This window comes from Stegostoma tigrinum, chromosome 19, assembly GCF_030684315.1.
Source record: "Stegostoma tigrinum isolate sSteTig4 chromosome 19, sSteTig4.hap1, whole genome shotgun sequence".
Taxonomy (NCBI): domain Eukaryota; kingdom Metazoa; phylum Chordata; class Chondrichthyes; order Orectolobiformes; family Stegostomatidae; genus Stegostoma; species Stegostoma tigrinum.
Window position 1 is genome coordinate 31826130 of NC_081372.1, and position 15617 is coordinate 31841746.

Genomic DNA, 15617 nt, shown 5'->3' on the forward strand with positions numbered 1-15617 from the left:
GTGCATATCCACAGATGACTGAAGATAGTGGGGTTGATAGGTAAGATGGTTAAGGAGGCATATAGGATACTTGTCTTTAGTAGCTAAGGCATAGAATACAAGAACAAAAAGTTTATACTGGAACTGTATAACATGCTTGTTGGCCTTAATTGGAGTCCTATGTGCAATTCAGGTCACCACTTTATAGTAAGGATATGATTACACTGGAGAGGGTGCAGGGGAGATATACCATGATATTGCCTGGACTGGTGGGCTGAGTTATGAAGAAAAAATGGATATGCTGAGATTACTTCCCTTGGAGCAAAGAGGGCTGAGAGGGGACTTCGCAGAAATGAATAAAAATCTGAAGAGGATTGAAAGGAAGGCATTTTCATCATTTGTAGAGGGTTCAATAACTCATGGACATGGATTTATAGTCAGAGCTGGAAGGCAATGAGCACAGTTGAGAAGAATTCTTGCTCAGAGATTGGTGGCAGTCTGAAAGAAACTTGATATCTGAAAGGGGATTGAGTTAGAAACTCTTGTAACATTTCAAAGTATTTAGATATTCATTTATGTTATGATAGCCCCCCGGGCTATGAGCGAAAATCTGAGAAATGGGCTTAGTATCGTCATATCTTTGTGGACATGATGGGCCAAATGGCCTCATTCTGTATTGTAGACATCTGAGTCTGAGTTTGTGATGAAGCAGCCCATTTAGTACTATGCTGTCTCCTGTAGTCTTAAAATTTGTTTCTTCCAATGATGTATCTAATGACATTCTAAATGGTCTTGTTGAATCTGCTTTCTTTGGGCAAGCTAATTTTGATGGTCCACAGCTTTATTATTCCTGACATGATCTACTAAATAACCAGACTAAGTTTTTTTTTTGGCAAATACTTATTCATTCAGGAGCACATCATCCTTCACTCTCGCCACCATGTATCAGTATATCTGAAGGAAAAATCAGTGTTGTATCCAGAATGTATAATTGATGGAATTATTTTATGACTTATAAATCATAGATTATGCTGTGTTACTGTTAGTGGACATGGATAAACTGAAGTATTTACCAGATATCCTCAAAACATTTAGGGTGTCCTCTAATTCATTACTTTTAGAAAATTGTTTTATTAATACCCATTTTGCAATAGGGAGCTTTGTCTCTTATTAATCCAAATTCACTGTCCTTCCTTCATTACCTCTTAATATCTTTACTCTCTAAATAAGTACCTCTCTCATATGAAAACACTTTATTTTCTTTTGCATCAGTGACTTTCTGAGGCATTATCTTCCATGCTCTTTCAAACTTATTAACATCTAAATCACGTGCTGTTTAATTTTCTTTTATAGTCAGGAATGGCAGAACATCTGATGATCTGTTTTCCAAAGAAGAGGCGCTGAGGAGGCGAGGTGTTCACAAAATTTTGATCGTGATCACTCGTGGGACCATACTCGGTGAAATACACCAAACTGTGCAGGAGTTGGGATTGAAAGGTGATTTTACAGACAACTATCACTCAATAATGTGAATTATGTGTACTAAGATAATGTCTGGGTTTTTGGTAGTAGGTAGTTCACATCATGATGTTCAGTGAAAGTATATGTACTATATAGAGGCAAGGGTAAGGGTGGACACCTCTAAAACCAAAACACTCAGGTCCAAGTTTCGTGATCTGGTGGCATCATGACACACAGCTCCTTATGCACGTGATTATAGTTATCATTTAAAAAAAAGTAAAGTCACCATAGTCTGACCAAACCATAAAGCTGCTGTCTCATTAGAGAAAGGTGGCTGGTGGTGGTTTAACCTGATGGTCAACACACCTCAAATGAGGAAGAGATTGAGAAGGGCGAGTTCTTCATTGTTATCGCTGCCAGTATGGAAATTGAACCCACACTGTTGGAATCACTCTGCATCACAAATCCAGCTATCCAGCCAACTCAGCTAACTGGACCACTCAGTTGTCATTAAAAATATAGTTAACCTTTTACTCTTCACTGTTACTAAATAAAACACTATTAATGCTTAAAAATTATTTTCATAACTGAATTATAAATTAGAAGTTGAGGCAGTTATTAGAGCTGTATATTTGTTTGTAAAAGAATTTAACAGGCAGTCATGGCACAGCCTTAGTAGATATGTCATATTAGTATTTTTGTGTAAGAGGAGAAAGTGAAGGTGACATCAGAAGAGACTCTTTCTGGGAAATCATACCAAGATTCTTCCACAATAAATCAAACAAATGGGCATACTGACAACGATGTCTGACATTTTAAAAGTGCCTCTCTGTAGTTGGCATTTCATGGACGAATTATTATTCCTCATTGAGTCAGCCAATGTGAACTCCGAGTGTGCTAGTAGATTCCATGTGGCATTGTTAATGAGGTGTCTGGAATCTGATGCACAATTCCAATATTTAGTTAATAACCCGATGTCTCCCTTTAAGGCCACTGTTCAAGTAAGGTGTTGGTCCAAGTGGATGATGTCACATAATTGTTGGCATAGCAGGGCCACTGCTCTCCACTTTTTATATTTCGGGCTGCAGATTCCTGACTAGCTTTCTTTATCTTTATTGTTAACATTATTCATTATTTTCATTTTACAAGATGTGTGGCACCTGGCTTGTGATAGTTATTAGCTATTAGAAAATTTATATATATAAGGCATTTTAGACTTTGTGTAAAAGATATTAATAATATTTGTATCCAGTTTGCTATATATGACAAGTAATGTCATTTGTACTAAGGATAATGTAGGTAGCGCACGGCTGGCACCAGAGAATATCTGTATGTCATTATTTATGTCATTGTAAAGTTAATTTCAATGTTTTTACACAGGCTTCTTTATCTTTGTTCTTGGCGTCAATGATGCTGTTGAAGAGAAAATTAATGAAATTGCAGTCGCACCCAGCATGAGAACTATATTGCATGTAAATGATTTTGATGATTTAAGTGCTGTTGGAAACAAATTTATCTCATCCATTTGTCAGATTGTCTCTGCAAGTAAGTGCTTTTTACTTTCCCAAACTGAGTATTTGTTGCCATTACAAGAAAGACAAATCCTTAAGAAAATTGAGCTCAACACTGTGAATATGTATCATTGATCATCTTAATTACTATAGACTCACTGTAGGTTTACTTGGCATATTCAGATTGTTGAGGTTGGTTGGCTCACCGAGCTGGTTTCTTGTTTCGCAAATTAGCCAAAGAACGACAAAGAAGGCTCCAGTACCTAGTCAACAAGTCAGCCCACTCTATCCACTCAGCTCAAGAATTCCTCAACTCCATCAAAGACATAAAGATAGAGGATGAAGAGACCATGATATCGTTTGATGTCACTGCTCTATTTACATCAATAGACATTCCACAAGCAAGAGAAACAATGATAACGCTGCTGGAACAAGAGAATGACCCCAGTGAAACCATCTCCAAGGACAGCGTGCACAAGCGATCGGACTTGCGCCTCATTACCCACTTCACTTTCAACGGCCAAACATATGGGCAAATCAACGGGACACCCATGGAATCACCTATCTCCAGATTCATAGCAGAAGCAGCGATGCAAAGACTAGTAAGGGCTACCCTTCTGCAAATTCAACCAAAACAGTGGATACGCTACATAGACGACACCTTTTTGTCATCATTAAACGGACCAAGTTAGAGGCAGCACACAAACATATAAAGAACCTCACCGGAGTAAAATTCACCAGAGAGGAGGAGGAGAAGAACAAACAGCTCCCATTCCTGGACAGCATGATGGAGCACAAGACAAATGGGAAACTGCAAATGAAAGTTCGCTGAAAAGGTGCATACGCACAGACCAGGTTCTGAACTTCAATAATAACCATTCCAGCGCACACAAATGAAGCTGCATGCGAACACTATTTAAAAGGGCAACAACACACTGCAGCAACATGGAACTACGCCAAGAGGAAGAAGAATACCTCTTCCAGGCTTTTTCTCATTTCCAGATGACTGTTTGAATGCAATGACAAGTCAAAGAGGTCTCCAGGTGGTCAGCAGCAATGATGCCATCAAGCATTAACAGCCAATCTCATTGAAGTCACCTCATAGACAAAAGACCAGAAAATGAAACCCACTGAATCTGTTTTTTCCTAATCTTAAGTTTTATAAGAAGTGAAGTAAATGCATGAGGTATACACATGATTCAGATCTATTTATTAAATTGATCGTATATTATAAGTATATATCAATATATAAATATTATATATTTATAAAATTAATATCTGACTAACTTGCACAATCTTTAAAGGATTTGCCACTTTTTTATTTGCTTGATTTTCTACGACTTTCTGTGCAGTATTGAAAGAATGCTGCATTTATATTGAGCTGCTATTCTTCAAATGGTGTGTTGTAATATTGTTTACTTTTTCTGCTGATTGCCGAAAAGTCCAAAAGAGTTTTTCAATGAAGAACAGAGAGTCCACTCACTATGCTGGTCATGTTTTCCTTCCTTAACAAGAAATACCAGCAAAGTAGTAACTGGTTATTTACTTGTAAGATGATCTGGCTGTATATAAAATTGTGGAGTTCATCTACACAACAATGTCTGAACTTAATTCTGCGTGAAGCATTCACACAGATATTTTTGAAGAATGTCCTAATTGATGTCTTATGCTTGTTTTCAGCTTGTCCCTTAACAAATATTAAAGACACTATCATACCAGGTATGGAGTGTATATAATTCATTTTGATTCAGCTGTTTTCAATTCTACGGAAGTGAAAATGTTAACATTCTAAAATTCATATTGATTATACATTTGATAAAACACTGCTGGTCTCTCAATTTTATTTTGTGCCAAAATTGGTTTTGTATCCCAGAAAATCACAGTTACAGTTTGATATATCTCTAATAGGAATTAACATGATGGAGGCATTTGGCTTAGTTATCAGGGAATATTCAGAACTTGAAGGAATTTCTATGCAGTTTGACATCTTTACAGGCTCAACATCATATATCATTTTTGAAAATGCTCAGCTTACACAGACTACCAGGTATGTATCAGCTTCTAATTCCATCTATTCCTGAGAGCACATTTCCACAGCTCAACATTATCCACTCCAAGCCCTTCTCACAAATCATTGAAAACCTCACATATCTTTGTCACTGTTAGTCTGAACGATGCTTTATACCCACCTGATTGGCCTTCTCTTCTCTACCTTTGATAAATTTTATGTAATTTCCATTGCAGAGAGAACATTGAAGTCACAATAACTTCAAGCAATGAATTTATTTTCTCACTAACAAAAATGGTTATGATTTCAATATCAATAGCAGTAACCCTTTTCATTCCAGTAGATTTGTTAGCCTTAAAAGAACATTTGTACTTTAACCACAGAATAGTGTATTGTGTTGTACAGCATAGTGTTCCTTATTTCTTTGACTTGTAATGAGCAGTAGCACAGTCAGATATTTTTATATGTCGTAACAATAGCACATGGTACATACTTGCAGTTCACAACTTTTTCTTCATGTAATTATTTGTTAACGTATACAATGGAAACTGCCTATATGAATTGTTATGTGATTTTGAAAATAATATTGACGAAAAATATATATGCAAACCATTTAACATTAATTGGTTGATACACCAGTTGATATTTTTGTTATCCCTTCAGTACTTTTTTATTAATAAATAACATTTTGAGATCTGAGACAACATTTTGAACAGTTAAAAAAAACAAGATTACATCTGCTTATTGCTGAATAAAAGACAAGAAATTAAAGGTTTCTGTCATGTACTCATCAGGACTGTCAAGCAAGAAACCAAACTTAGAAAGGGACCTTTATGTTATACTGCATGAGAAAAGGGGGCTGACTGGTTAGACCATGTTTGGCATACAGATGCAGCAGGAGTGGTTTGTTTAATTTTAGTTTAATAAATTCAGCCAGGCTGGTTGATTTTGGTTGGTCAGGACATTGCAATGGGGAATGCAGCAAGAATTAGCAATCTCTAAGCCTTTCCTGAATGAAAATGGTGCAGTGTAGGATTCAATTCCTTTAGTCTTCAAAGAACAAGTCCAATGTGTTAATATATGTAGCTTCGAGCTTGCCCAATTGAATGACACTGAGAAGCCTGACTGATCACTTTAAATTGGAATTAAATTGGATGCGCGCATGACAAAACATTTTGACTCGTCTCTTTTTTAATGATGCTTTGTTCTGCATCATCATAGAATAGATATATTTTTGTAGTGTAAAGTCTCAGCCGATTTCAAAGTCTAGATTTTTGAATAGAGGTTTTTACACTGTAATCAATAGAAACAGCTCTCAACTACATTCAATTATTTATGCTGGTTTCATATTTCAATTTCAATTTGTATGTGATTTCTCATGCTTTGTTATATTAATTTAAATGGTAACCAGCATCTGCACTTGTATCCAACAATTATTAAATATACCACATTTTTAATCCCAATGTTATTATACCATGTAGTTCTTATTTCCTTATTGAGTACTGATTGCTTCTCGACAAAAGCTCAAATTTGAAACTAGATAATGATTGCAGTTAAGGATCAACATAATGTGTAAGTGCCAATTGTTAGCACTGCTTTTAGAAATTATAATGAAGCTTTGACATTAGTTGACATTGATTGGAAGTTTCTTAATAATTGTGTATGTGTGATACACCAACGGGTCGTCATTTTATCATGTATATGGAATCTGGAAATAGCATTTACTGTTTTAAAAACATTGAAGGCAGTTAGTCATAAAGTCATGTAGCCATGGAATTATACAGTAGAGAAGCAGACCCTCCTGTTCCAGTCATCCGCACTGACAGGTATGCTAAATTGATCCAGTCCCATTTGCCAGCATTTGGCCCATATCCCTCTAAACCCTAGATAATGAGGTGTAGAGCTGGATGAGCAACATCAGAGGAGCAGGAAGGCTGACATTTCGGGCCTAGACCCTCCTTCAGAAATCATCCGTCGGGTGAAGATAGAAGTTGAAAAGGAGAGTAACCTCGTGGTAACCTCAGCCAGTGTTAGTCTCCAATTAGCCTAGGCAACTGAACTAACTAATCTCCAGTTGCCGTGCAGTATACACCAGAGCTTTGCATGTATTATTGTGGATGCAATGTTCCTATCAAAGAAACACTCATTGTGGTAAAGAACTGGATGCTATGAAGTCACATATTGTAGCAATTGAATCTTTACAATGTGGCCATTGAATCGTTACAAGCAAGGTTATATAAATTGGCTGAATTCACTGAAGCTGGAATAATAAAATTCCCAGCAACTAAAGTCAAGATCGCTGAAATTTTATGGATATGCTGTAAATGCTTGCCATTTGTTTATGTGAATATGTTGAACAGGAACAAATGAATTTAATGAAAACTCCTTCAAAAAGAACACAGCAAGCTAATTTAACACTGTAAAAACATGGTATCAATAGCAATCACAATGCAGATTTAAGCAGAACCTTAATGAAATGATGAGCTCACTGTGGTGAACAGAAACTAGCTGCATCATTTCCTGCCATCACATTCTCGAATATGGATTTTAGCAAGACTGAACATTGTTGGGAATTGGACTTGGTAGACATTAATCAGGCAATTCGTGATTTTTTTTCTCCATTTGAAAGTTAAAATACAGATGTTAAAATTATAATTTAAAGAATATATGCTTCTGAGTGTTTCTTTTGAATTTATCTGTTCTTTAAATGCAGGAAAATCCACCCCGCAGGACTACCTCCAGAGTACACTATTACATTGTTCTTCCGATTGCTGCCTAATACTCCAAAAGAACCATATGCCATTTGGCAGATTGTAGATGAAGATTTTCAGCCTGTGGTTGGAGTGGTGCTTAACTGTAAGGCTTTTAAACTCAAATGAAATCAAACAAGTAATTTTTCAAAAAAAATGTTCAATTATACTTCCTGGAGGGAATTGTGTAACAAAAGGAGCTCCTGCCTGCTGGGAGTGGAAACAAAAATTCAAAGATGCATGAATCAGAATGACAAAAGAGTAACATAGCTCAGATTTGCAAGACACCTTCTAAATGAGTGAAGTTCTCAGCTGGGAGTACAATTTTATAAAATAAACTTCTCAAAACATTGACAATTAATATCAATTAGCACTTATTTTACATTAAATTTAGTATAATTCTAATTTGTTATCCATTTAACTTTCAGGTAACGAACAAACGCTGAGCTACTTTAATCTTGATTACAAAAGTGAATTACAGGAAGTTACTTTTAACCAGCCCGAAGTTAAAAAAATTTTCTTTGGAAGTTTTCATAAGGTACGCCCAATATTTTTTAGAGCTTGATTAGAACTCACTACTTCTGTAACTTTTGATTTCTGATATCTGCATATGTACCAAAGTTCATTATTGATTAATTGATTATCTGTATGTATATGCCTCCCAAGCAGTTATACCATCTTGTAGCATTTTTCATCAATTAACACTTGAAATCAAAATGGCAAATCAGGATATTATGCAGCAATCACGAACATTTTAAGATTCCTTTGGCTGCTTAAGGATAAGATGTTAGCCTATGTCAAATAATGAAATGGGTGGAGAACGTTCATACAACTGTGTTCACCATTCTTTCATTGATCTCACATGTTCAGTCACGCAACAACACTGATTTGTAATGTGGGGAATAAGGGGAAAGGATGACTAGTTTCAAAAGGGCAAGGATACATGGATAGCAGATGGACAAAGAATTATGAAACAAGGAAGACGCAGTGGGCAACACACTTAGAAGTGTAAAATAGGACGTTAGGATAGGATTGCAGATAAATTTACAAGAAACAACTAACAGTGAGATTACGGTTAGGTGACCTAGATTTCTAAGGTAACGGAATAGCATATGATCAAAGACAAGCACTTGCACTGAATAATTCCTCCCTGTCTTTACAGAGTGTATAGACATGCACACATGAATTTCTAGAGGTTCAGGCGACATCCTAGATGCCTCTGAGAATGTCAGAGGAGTTGAAAAAGACACCAAATTGCATGGAATCACTCAATAAAGAACAGGCAAACCAAATCCAAACAGACCTGTATTTGTTAGAAATGTGTGCTCCTGAGGGCAAACGACATTTAATGTGAGCAAATGTATTGACTGTGGAACTGAAGTAAATAATTGGGAATATAAACTAGTTACTAAATAATTCTAGGCAAAAGGACACATCAGAGGTAAGGAATGTCGGAATAATAGTGGATAATTTGCTGTTGCTAATAATGCAGTATGTAGCAGAAGTGAGGAAAGTTAGCCTCATCCTGAGATGTATGACTACAGACTTAAAAGACTCGCCACATCCAAGCAATGCTGCATTCTGCATAGCCTACAATCAGTTTAGTTTGAGGAACATTAGAAGAGCTTTACTGTTCAGTATGTAGAAGAAAAGGCTTAGGGAGATGACACAAGATTTTTGAAGAATAGATAAATTTAATGATGATAGTATGTTCAGCATTGCCATGTTTCTAGGACTAAAGACAAGGCAAGAACTTGGAAGAAGGGAGGTGGGGACCGGCAGTTTAGATTCAACAAAGTAGTGAACCTAAGAAATAGAAATTTATTTTTCTCACAAACAGGTTAGTTATTCAAGAAAGTGAGTAACTAGGTGGAACTGGACAGATTAACTGCAGGGTTGTTTGGTGTCCTGCATTTACCTTAGTAACACCTAATGTTGCTACAAACCTCTCATAGAGTCATAGTCAGACAGCACAAAAACAGACCCTTTGTTCTAACCAGTGCATGCCGAACATAATCCCAAACTAAACTCGTCCTATCTGCCTTTTCCTGGCCCCTATTGCTCCAAACCTTTCTTATTTGTGTACTTATCCAAACGTCTTTTAAATGTTGTAATTGTGCCCAAAACCACCACTTCCTCAGGAAGTTCATTCCACATGCGAACCACACTCTGTGTTAAAAAAAAAAAAATTTATCCCTCTTGCCTTTTTTAAATCTCTCTCTTCTTACCTTAAAAATGTGCTTCCTAATCTTGAAATCAACCATCCTAGGACAAAGGCACCTCCCATTAACCCGATGTATACTCCTCATAATTTTGTAAACTTCTATAAGGCTGCGTCTCAACCTCCTACCCTCCAGTGAAAAAAGTCCCAGCCAATCCAGTCTTTCTTTATATCACAAACTTTCTATACCCAGCATCTTGGTATATCTTCTGAATCACCTCCACCTGAATAATATCCTGCTTAAAACTGGGTGAACTGAATTGGACACAGTACTCCAGAAGAGGAGTCACCAATGTCCGGGACAGCCTCAACATGACATTGCAACTCCTATACTGAAAGAATTGAGCATGATTGCATTTAAAGAGTCTTTATCCTATTGCAAATAGAATATTATGACAAAAAACAATGTAAAACTAGTTTTTCTTGTTTCTTTAGGTCCATATAGCAGTGAGTAGGACAAATGTCAAGCTTTATATTGACTGCATGGAGATTGGAGAGAAGTTCATCAATGTTGTTGGGAAAATCTCCACACAAGGTTTTGAGATGCTTGGTAAACTGGTAAAAACCAAGGGCCCTGGCAGTCAATCAGTGCCAGTAAGTGATTACTGATTAGAGCTTTTCATTTCTTTGACTAATTTTTACTTTTTAATTCTGCTTATTTTTTTTTTAGTTTCAGTTACAAGCATTTGAAATGGTTTGCAATACATCATGGGCTGACATGGACAACTGCTGTGATCTGCCTGCACTGGTGAGTTTTGTGTGAAATTATTACAATTAAACCATGGAATCTGCATACAGATTTTTAACCTGGTGTGCAGGAAAAAGTGGCAAGCAAGTTGCCCAAACTGAAGTCCAACAAAACAAATTTAACTGGTTGAACATTGGTTAAAGAATAATTATTGATAAGGAATTGGAAAAATTTTCTTGTATTGGATCGGAATTCATTGTACTGGAACAAGGCATTTGTGGAACACCTCATTTGAAAGGAGGCACCTTCAGTGATGTAAAATTCTTTCATTACTTTTCTGAAGCATCAATCCGAATTATGCAGCTCTGTTGAACACATATCTAACTAAGGCAAAATTGCTCTGAACTGAGGAAAGTTTGTCATTGGTATGTGACATGTACAATTGGCCTTGGTGTATAAAATACAACCAGAAAATGGCCTCAAAGTTGTAGATCTTTATAATTAATGCTGAGCATAATTTTAACTCTACATTTCAACCTTGCTGGATCAATAATATCCATGATGATTTGCTCAAAGCTCTAATACATTTCTACAAATTTCAATGAAGGGAAGGCTAATGACCCAGTTTAAGCATACAAATACGATCATGTTTAAAAAGTTATCATAGGAATAGAAACTGATGATAATAAATTCAACAAACAAGACATGCCATGCTGATTGAACCCACAACTTTAGCATTATTGGCATTAAATACTAACCAGCTGAACAATATTGTGATGAACACATCCATGGCTTACTGCAGATTAAGGAGCATTTTTGACTATTCCTACATGGAATGTGGGCATGCCCAGGTACCTTAGATAAGAGATAATGGGAACTGCAGATGCTGGAGAATTCCAAGGTAAAATGTGAGGCTGGATGAACACAGCAGGCCAAGCAGCATCTCAGGAGCACAAAAGCTGACGTTTCGGGCCTAGACCCTTCATCAGAGAGGGGGATGGGAAGAGGGAACTGGAATAAATAGGGAGAGAGGGGGAGGTGGACCGAAGATGGAGAGTAAAGAAGATAGGTGGAGAGAGTATAGGTGGGGAGGTAGGGAGGGGATAGGTCAGTCCAGGAGCTGGAGGAGGTGGGTCAAGGTCAGGAGGTGGGATGAGGTTAGTAGGTAGATGGGGGTGCGGCTTGGGGTGGGAGGAAGGGATGGGTGAGAGGAAGAACCGGTTAGGGAGGCAGAGACAGGTTGGACTGGTTTTGGGATGCAGTGGGTAGGGGGGGAAGAGCTGGGCTGGTTGTGTGGTGCAGTGGGGGGAGGAGACGAACTGGGCTGGTTTAGGGATGCAGTAGGGGAAGGGGAGATTTTGAAACTGGTGAAGTCCACATTGATACCATTAGGCTGCAGGGTTCCCAAGCGGAATATGAGTTGCTGTTCCTGCAACCTTCGGGTGGCATCATTGTGGCAGTGCAGGAGGCCCATGATGGACATGTCATCTAGAGAATGGGAGGGGGAGTGGAAATGGTTTGCGACTGGGAGGTGCAGTTGTTTGTTGCGAACTGAGTGGAGGTGTTCTGCAAAGCGGTCCCCAAGCCTCCGCTTGGTTTCCCCAATGTAGAGGAAGCCGCACCGGGTACAGTGGATGCAGTATACCACATTGGCAGATGTGCAGGTGAACCTCTGCTTAATGTGGAATGTCATCTTGGGGCCTGGGATGGGGGTGAGGGAGGAGGTGTGGGGACAAGTGTAGCATTTCCTGCGGTTGCAGGGGAAGGTGTCGGGTGTGGTGGGGTTGGAGGGCAGTGTGGAGCGAACAAGGGAGTCACGGAGAGAGTGGTCTCTCCGGAAAGCAGACAGGGGTGGAGATGGAAAAATGTCTTGGGTGGTGGGGTCGGATTGTAAATGGGGGAAGTGTCGGAGGATGATGCATGGTATCCGGAGGTTGGTAGGGTGGTGTGTGAGAACGAGGGGGATCCTCTTAGGGCGGTTGTGGCGGGGGCGGGGTGTGAGGGATGTGTTGCGGGAAATACGGGAGACGCGGTCAAGGGCGTTCTCGATCACTGTGGGGGGAAAGTTGCGGTCCTTGAAGAACTTGGACATCTGGGATGTGCGGGAGTGGAATGTCTTATCGTGGGAGCAGATGCAGCGGAGGCGGAGGAATTGGGAATAGGGGATGGAATTTTTGCAGGAGGGTGGGTGGGAGGAGGTGTATTCTAGGTAGCTGTGGGAGTCGGTGGGCTTGAAATGGACATCAGTTACAAGCTGGTTGCCTGAGATGGAGACTGAGAGATCCAGGAAGGTGAGGGATGTGTTGGAGATGGCCCAGGTGAACTGAAGGTTGGGTGGAAGGTGTTGAAGTGGATGAACTGTTCGAGCTCCTCTGGGGAGCAAGAGGCGGCGCCGATACAGTCATCAATGTACCGGAGGAAGAGGTGGGGTTTGGGGCCTGTGTAGTTGCGGAAGAGGGACTGTTCCACGTAACCTACAAAGAGGCAGGCATAGCTGGGGCCCATGCGGGTGCCCATGGCCACCCCCTTAGTCTGTAGGAAGTGGGAGGAGTCAAAAGAGAAGTTGTTGAGGGTGAGGACGAGTTCAGCTAGGCGGATGAGAGTGTCGGTGGAGGGGGACTGGTCGGGCCTGCGGGACAGGAAGAAGCGGAGGGCCTTGACGCCATCTGCATGCGGAATGCCCAGGTACCTTCCTTTGTTCTAGGTATGTCTCCAACCAACTGTTATAAGCACAGCTGGCGTTCTTCCTGGCCAAATTTGATCCCAGACTGACATCCGACCTGACGGATCACATTTTGTTTTACTTTTATTTAACAACATGGTTTTTCACTGAAACATTGCATGCAGTGCTGCAGATTTGGTTTTAACAGTAAAAAAGTTTATCACGCAAGGAATGAAGAAGAAATAGAACAAACCCAGTTACTTGTACGTACCACATTTGAAGGATTTCAAACAAATTGAAAATGTTATCACATCTATCCAAACACTATCATATTGCAGGAGTCTTGAGAGTTTAAGAACCTCATCTTGAGCTTAAATGTTGAATAACGTGCTTAAATATTCTCAGCTATGATTAATCCAACCAAATACTTCTGTTCTAGAAAACCCTTACACTGAAGTAGGCTATATCCTAATATTTCTGAATTAAATCCTTTCTCTCAGAGAACTGTTTCATCCATCTACTGTCAACACAGACTCCTGCAATCTGAAAATACAAACAGTCCAATCTCTTTCCCTATGTTTTCTTCCCGAGGCAAACAAATTTTCCTGCTGAACTGAAAGCTCCTCAATATTTATTCTATCCATTTGTAAAACTCTCTCAACACAAACAAATTCCACTTATCTCATTGATCATTAAATCTCTCCATACACACAGACCATAACCCACTTATCACTCGTTCAAAAAGCAAACTCTAAAGTTAATGATATCTTCACAATGTTTATTCCCAATTCACATAAGAGCCTGGTTTTGCTCTGGCTTCTTAATGCTGCACTCCATATGCAGCCTTGCAGTCAGGGTGGTAATTCTTGCCACTAGAATTCAGCTGTTTTGTCCATGTTTGAACAAAGGTTGTAATGAGGTCAGGTGTTAAGTAGCCCTAGTGGATCTGGAACTGAGTGGCCAGGTGTTTATTGCTATCAAGTACTGTTTGATACCATGGTGACTTATTCCTTCCATCACTTTACTGATGAACAAGAGTGGACTGATTAAGCAGTAATGGCCAGGCTGGATTTGTTTTGCATTTTATATATACGAGATACCTTAATGATTTTTTTCCAAATTGTCGGGTAGATGCCAGTGTTGTAGCTGTATTGGACAGCTTGGTAGGAGTGCAGCAAATTCTAGAACACACGTCTTTAATACTGTTGCCAGAATGTTGACAGAGTCTATAGGTTTGCAGTATCTTGTGCCTTCAGCCATTTCTTGCAGTGAATCAAATCAACAGAAGACTGGCATCTGTGATCCTGGGGAAGACTGGACCAGTACAAAATTGATGAGGTATTTGGCACTCCTGGCTCAGGATTGTTTCTTCCTAACAGCAAGTGTGTACCGTATAAAAAAACACACTGTACAAGTTCATCAAGGGCTTTCTGACAGCACCTTCCACATCCATGACCACTACCAACAGTGTTGAGTTTTCCATTGTTGTTTCTGGTGCCTAGATCAATGCCAAATTGTCTGATTGTTCCTTTCTTTGAGGCTTTTTGGTGATTCATACAACTGGATGACTTACTAGACATTTCAGAAGGCAGTTAAGAGCCTTTCACATCGGATGGATGATGGTTTCACAAGCATGATTAGACTTTTAATTTCAGATTGTATTGAATTCAAATTTCACCATCATCTTTGCTGGAATTTTAACCTGGGTCCCTGGAACATGGCCTGGATCTCTGGATTACTAGTGCTGTAACAATTTTACTATACTATTTCCATAGGCAAGAATATTGGCTTAAAAAGCCTGTTATATGATTCTCGATGTATTAGATAGTAGATATTTTTCTGCAAAAGCAAAAAAAAACTCGCGTAAACTTGGACTTAAGTCAATCATAGTTTATTCATTCTTTGCTGAGAGAAATTTACAGGCACTTCTAATTTTCAGGCAGCAAAACAAAAATCGCCAAGTGAAATTATTTGATTTCTGGTTGTTCTGTGACAGAAATAATAGATCTCTGTGCTCCTCCTCACCTGGATTCCCATCCCCCAGACCCAAGCACAGCAGTTCCAACCCTGACTTGAGCAGAGTGGAACCCCTCAAGATCCGGACGCTGCTTACCTGCCCCTGATGCTCCCCTTATCCTGGGCCCTGTTATCAAAGCTATTGGTTGTTTTTGATAATGATATTTGCCACCCCCTGTCCTGCATGTGTTCCATAAGCTGGCGTAATGACAGTACTTTCTTGGTTTAAGAGAGATGAAGTGACGTGTCCTCCTCGTATCCATGCTTGCACTTGTTCATCAGCTGTTCAAGGACGACCTGGGCCTTTAGGACCACCAGTGA

At 39.2% G+C, this 15617-nt stretch overlaps 1 protein-coding gene across 1 annotated transcript in view; it reads left to right on the forward strand.

The window, feature by feature from the left end:
* Window positions 1–15617, forward strand: part of LOC125461646 (collagen alpha-1(XIV) chain-like) — a 143349-nt gene that overhangs the window by 96680 nt on the left and 31052 nt on the right. The window contains exons 28-36 of the mRNA XM_048550601.2: window positions 1333–1476; window positions 2821–2985; window positions 4632–4670; window positions 4860–4998; window positions 7673–7815; window positions 8138–8247; window positions 10366–10524; window positions 10601–10678; window positions 15527–15613. Of these exons, the coding sequence (XP_048406558.2) occupies window positions 1333–1476; window positions 2821–2985; window positions 4632–4670; window positions 4860–4998; window positions 7673–7815; window positions 8138–8247; window positions 10366–10524; window positions 10601–10678; window positions 15527–15613 (1064 nt within the window). The remainder of the gene's footprint in view (window positions 1–1332; window positions 1477–2820; window positions 2986–4631; window positions 4671–4859; window positions 4999–7672; window positions 7816–8137; window positions 8248–10365; window positions 10525–10600; window positions 10679–15526; window positions 15614–15617) is intronic.